The sequence below is a fragment of the Rutidosis leptorrhynchoides genome, chromosome 3, assembly GCF_046630445.1.
Source record: "Rutidosis leptorrhynchoides isolate AG116_Rl617_1_P2 chromosome 3, CSIRO_AGI_Rlap_v1, whole genome shotgun sequence".
NCBI lineage: Eukaryota > Viridiplantae > Streptophyta > Magnoliopsida > Asterales > Asteraceae > Rutidosis > Rutidosis leptorrhynchoides.
Window position 1 is genome coordinate 3,847,532 of NC_092335.1, and position 5,362 is coordinate 3,852,893.

The 5,362-nt window shown below is 39.3% G+C and overlaps 1 protein-coding gene across 1 annotated transcript; it reads right to left on the bottom strand.

The window, feature by feature from the left end:
- Positions 1–1,028, bottom strand: LOC139897093 (uncharacterized). Its single transcript, XM_071879746.1, has 2 exons — positions 825–1,028; positions 1–483 (listed from the first exon to the last, which is right to left on the bottom strand). The coding sequence occupies exons 1-2, from the start codon at positions 1,020–1,022 to the stop codon at positions 1–3; spliced, it is 681 nt and encodes a 226-aa protein (XP_071735847.1). The 5' UTR covers positions 1,023–1,028.
- Between the last annotated feature and the right edge of the window lie 4,334 nt (positions 1,029–5,362).

Below are 5,362 nucleotides of genomic sequence, written 5' to 3' on the forward strand. Positions count from 1 at the left end.
TCAATCAACCTGAATCTCTGATGGTGGAGTTGGTGGCGACGGTTCTTGTGTATCAAAACGGGAACGGAAGAACGTCCTTGCCATTCTGTTTCTATACTGCTCTGGAGCATTTTTAGGATCTCCAAGGTTGTCAACCTCCTCCCTTCCATAAATAATCCTCTCCATGTGTATGCACACCCAAACCCCACAATCACCCTGACCACCAGTCTGCATTGGCACAATGGGACCAGGCTCAATCATCAACTCCACACTCTCTTTATTTTCATAGTATCCGACAATTTGGGAGTCTTGCATCTTGTTAAAATAGTCAATCGCCTTCAAGTACACTGGCAAGTTGTCACCCAAAATCTTGAAAACTGCGTCAAGTTTTTGTGAACTGACACATCCGGGTAAACTGTCGTACACAAAAACCTTCATTTCTTCTAACTTCAACTGAAGCAGCAGGAAATGTTCTTCGTCATAAAAATGTACTGGGATCAAGACCTGTAACAGACCAGACAGACAGGATAAAATAAAACAACAGACGCAAGGACGCAAGATAATCCTTACGAAGGTCCAAAAATATACGCAAGGTCTCAAGGTTAACCTTGCGACCCGGAGACGCAAGGGCAAGGGGAAATATGCGTCCAGTAACAATGACGCAAGGACGCACGATAAACCTTGCGAAAACCTAAAACAAACGCAAGGTCGCAAGATTATCCTTGCGACTAGTAGATGCAAGGACGCAAGGAGAAACTTGCGTCCAGTAAAAAAGACGCAAGGACCCAAAACTGTCCTTGCGTCTGTTCCAGAAACACAAATGCTGTATATATACTAGTGTTTACGTGATCACAGTCAGCCCAAGATGGATATAGGTCAACACTGCCGTCTCCAAGTCCAATTAAGTACATGTAATCTGGAGGATTATGGCCAATAATTCCCTCTCCATCTGTTGTAGATTCTTCCTGTATGCCCACCTCCTTCTGAGTATTATCAAAATAAGTGTTGAACCTCTCAAACATGTTCAGGAATCCCAGTGGCATAATAGTCCATCGAGAACTTGCTTTAAGCACCTCAGCTGGAAACTAAGGAGTGGCATAAACTTGACTGGCTCGGGGGAGAAATCTCTGACGATATCTCAAAAGAAATGTAGCCCAGCCGTCAATGTGCTATAAATATAACAAGTTAATATACAGTGTGACCTTAGTATAAAATAAATTGTATAAAAATATATAAAATTAACAAAAGAATAACAAACTTACAAACTTACCAAGTTATCCAAATAACCAGAATGTCTTAATCCCATTAATCGAAGCTAAAAGTCTTGATTTATAAAAATGAATTGTTCATTTTGAAAGATGAACATGCAACGCGTCTCTTGCTTGCTCTCAATCATTGTCTTTGGATCTTTTGCTAGGCCTGCATGCTTTCTACCATCTCTTCAGGCATTAGGTGGCGGTAGTTGGAGAGTTCCTTGATCATTTATAAACCTGTCAATCATCCCCCAAATTTCTTCCTCAGTAGCCCAGTCTTGTTCCTTTCTTTTTCTCTTATTCACTTTAACAGGCTGCTTATCAACACTTACCTACAATAATTCAACAAATAAGGTTAATTTAAATTAATACAAACAGACACAAGGACACAAACAATCTATTGCGTGTGTGGAACCATCGAGACGCAAGGACGCAAGAACAGACTTGCGCCTATAGGAAAGCAGACGCAAGGACGCAAATGTTTGCTTGCGCCAGAAAAACTCACCTCTGCTGCTGCATTTGTGTCCATGGGTACCACATCCTGATTAATTTGTTGTTGTCCTTGATCTTCTTCAGTCCCTAACCGTACAACATTCATGCTTTCCACTTTCTCAACCAAATCTTTTGACAACTGAGTAAAAAACAAATGATAATTTAGTAAACAGATATCTGCAAGGACGCAAACTCAATCTTGCGACAAGCCGACGCAAGGACGCAAGAATATCCTTGCGTGACTACTCGCCAGGATGCAAGAACACCCTTGCGACATGCAAGGACGCAAGGTATGTCTTGCCTCCGAAACAGTCACAGAAAACACCATTATTTAGCCATTGTTTACTGCAATAATTTAACATACAACCTTTTAAATTTGCTGAAATGTACCTTCTCAATGGGTTTTCTGAACCCAGGTGTTGTGAATAGGGACCTTAATACACCAGTTGGCTTTCTTTCTCTGATTCCACGTCGAATGTGCATTGGTGAAGGCCTTTCAATCTCATTATCAGACAAAGATCGATTGAAAGACGGATCATCATCCTAAACACAATAAAGAAGATAGATAGATAATAAATCAATGGGATAAATCAATATCAATATTCAATTAATACCAAAAATAATAAATAAATCAATTCAATTCAATCTACCTGATATTGTTGTTGTTGTTGTTGTTATTGTTGCGATAAAAGTTTTTCGTATTGCATAACAAGTTGTTTGCAATCAATTAACTCTTTCTCTTGTTTGTCCATCCGCTTTGTCAACAACTCTAACATACGATGTAAATTGTGTACATCGTGAGGGCCCTCTGTATGAACATCTTCTGTTGAATGCACACAGGGTGTCTGCTGGGATCCATCAACAACTGGATCAACTGGATCAACTTCATCTTCCTGCACCTCATCCTCAATCTCATCTTCTGGTACCTTTCCTCCTCGAAAGTACACTTCACTCTGAATCCACCATTGACAACTCTTTTCTGTTTCAGTTGGCTGCAGACCACGTAAAGGTCTCTTTTTCTTGGGACACTCATCCTACAATTAATTATTTAATTATCAAATAAGAATATTAGCAGAAACGAATACGTAAAGACGTAAAGAAAAGCTTGCGTCTCTGTACGCAAGGTCGCAAACAGCTCTTGCGACCACACGCAAGGACGCAAGCTCCAACTCTTGCGTCCACGCGCAATGATGCAAGAATCACCTTGCGTCCACTTAAAAAAACACACGCAAGGACGCAAGGCATGCCTTGCGCCCATTCCAGAACCTGTCTGTAACCAGATAACAGATAAACTATGCAACAATTTAGGATAGGCTAACATTTTTAAAATGTAACTAACCTGAATATCTAGGAGTTTAAGGTATTCAGACATTCCAAATGGCTCGGCAGATGAACGCTTCCAAAAAAGAGCCCTCGGTACTCCATTCTTCTCAGTCTTTTTTGCAAACTGTTTAATGGTACGAAGGTAAGACTGGAGAATCCAAATCTGCAAATAAAAAAAAAATTTATGTTACATCTTAAATATTAACATTAAACAATAAATATTCAACCATTTACCTTGAATGCCCACATAAATCCCGCCAAAGTGTACGCCTTTCTACTCTCTAATTGTCTTTCACGAATAACAAACCCTTCACTAACCGCTTCGTAAGTTGGCTCCCAAATACGAGACCCCCAAGGGTACTGGTTAACACGCGATAACTCTTCGACTAGCCATAAAAACTTTTTATTCACAACATGGATCCCTTGTTTACCCATAAAACCTCTCTCTACAATCAAGATAATTGCTAGTCGCACCACATCATCCTCACTAATACGGCTGTGATCAGATTTTAAAAGCATCTTTTCAACATCACTAATCAAAACATTTTGAGAATCTTTAAAACCCTTAAATAAATGTCGTCTAATAGGTGCGGTCTGGACGTCATAATTCTTCGGGATGTAATGTGCCATGTCCGTCCGGCTACTAAACAAAAAACCCGTAACAAGACAGAATTTACGGCGACCAAATCTAATCGGAAAATTGTTCTGGAAATGAAACCATATATCCTCATGCTCATCGGGGTACTTAACATTATCTAGTCTATCCGGCCGCACACTCTTCCGTTGGAGCATGCAATGTACAAGCCCGGGATCATTACCAAAGTATTCTAGATCTAACCATGGACAGAAACACGTTTCTTTAAACTTTTTAATTTGATTCTCATTCATGACCTTCTTCATATCCCCTATAACGCTCAACTTATTCTTCATCGTTAACTTTCCTTCCACAAATCCCTGCATAAGTAACAATAAAATCAGCAGAAAGTAACAGGACGCAAGAACGCAAGATAAAACTTGCGTCCGTTTAATTGACAATCGCAAGGACGCAAAGACAATCTTTTGGGAACACGCAAGGACGCAAAGATAACCTTGCGTCCACTAGCTTTGGGTACGCAAGCACGCAAACTAGGTCTTGCGTCCGGTCAATTTCCATAATTTTACGAGCAGTTAATGTATGTTTCACTCGAACATATAACCCAAAATACAGTTGCATGTCATAAAAAAACGGTTGTACTTCGTTAAACACAAATACACCTCGAACAGACATTTCATCGAGCAGTTGGTGTGCACATTTATACAATTCGCATCGAAGCCAAAATAAACAGATAACACACACATAAACAACAAAGTAATCACTAACCTGGGTGCTCGCCATCGTTGCAAGGTTGATTCCTTGATTATTTGCTTGATTACTTCGTGAAAACCCGATTTCTTTTGCGTGAAAACTCTAATACTTCGTGAAAACCCTTGTAGGCTAGTATAAGAAGTCACGGTGGTAGCAAGAGGGGTTAGGTGGTGGTGGAGATGATGGAGGAGAATCTGGTAGTAGTAATGGAAGAGGGTTTGCGTTTGTGCTTGCGTTGTTGCGAATCGCCTGTGTGACTTTATTTGCGTGTTTGTGAAGTCGGATGAAAGTGTCGAGTGACAGGTTGAAAAATGTCATTTAACCGTAATTTTTTAGAAAAGACGCAAATATGCAAGGTCGCAAGGTCGCAAGGTACCTTGCGCCTTGCAAGGGCATTTTGTCTAATTTTTTTTTTTTTTGGCTCTGGTGCAAGGGGACCAAAATATTTGGGCATTTTGGTGATAACCCCTTAATTTTGAGCTAGCATGTGAACGTGAAGAGCAAGTCAGAAGTTGAAGTCATATTCAAATTCATATTTGTTCTTATCTTCTTTATTTGCTCTTATCTCTTAGTTTATCCTTTTTGTTTAGCCTATTTAAGTTGACAGATAGCATTTAGTTTGAGTTTTTGAAGTTGACATTTAAATTAATAAAAGATTGTTATCTTTTACGTGAGATAAAGAAGCCATATCTGGCTTGTATCTTATTTATCGTATCTTTATTCGTTAATATCTGTTTGGCCACGATTTTTGCATTATTTGGTATCAGATTTCAGGCATGGCTAAACAAGCTGAGATCGAGAGACTGAATCGCAAGCTTAAAGAGTTGGAAGACAGAAGACATGCAACATCTCTTGCGTCATATAGAGATGAAGCTTCAAAATAAGTTTTTGGTTCATAAGACTTATTAATATTAGAGGTAAAACACTTATTCTCTTGATTTAAAAAAGAAAATTAACTACCTTTTCAATA

Coding starts and splice junctions, on each gene's coding strand:
- LOC139897093 (XM_071879746.1), bottom strand. CDS start 1,022: ATGCCACTGGGATTCCTGAACATGTTTGAGAGGTTCAACACTTATTTT. Junction 484..824: donor CTTGGGCTGACTGTGATCAC/GTAAACACTAGT, acceptor GGTCTGTTACAG/GTCTTGATCCCAGTACATTT.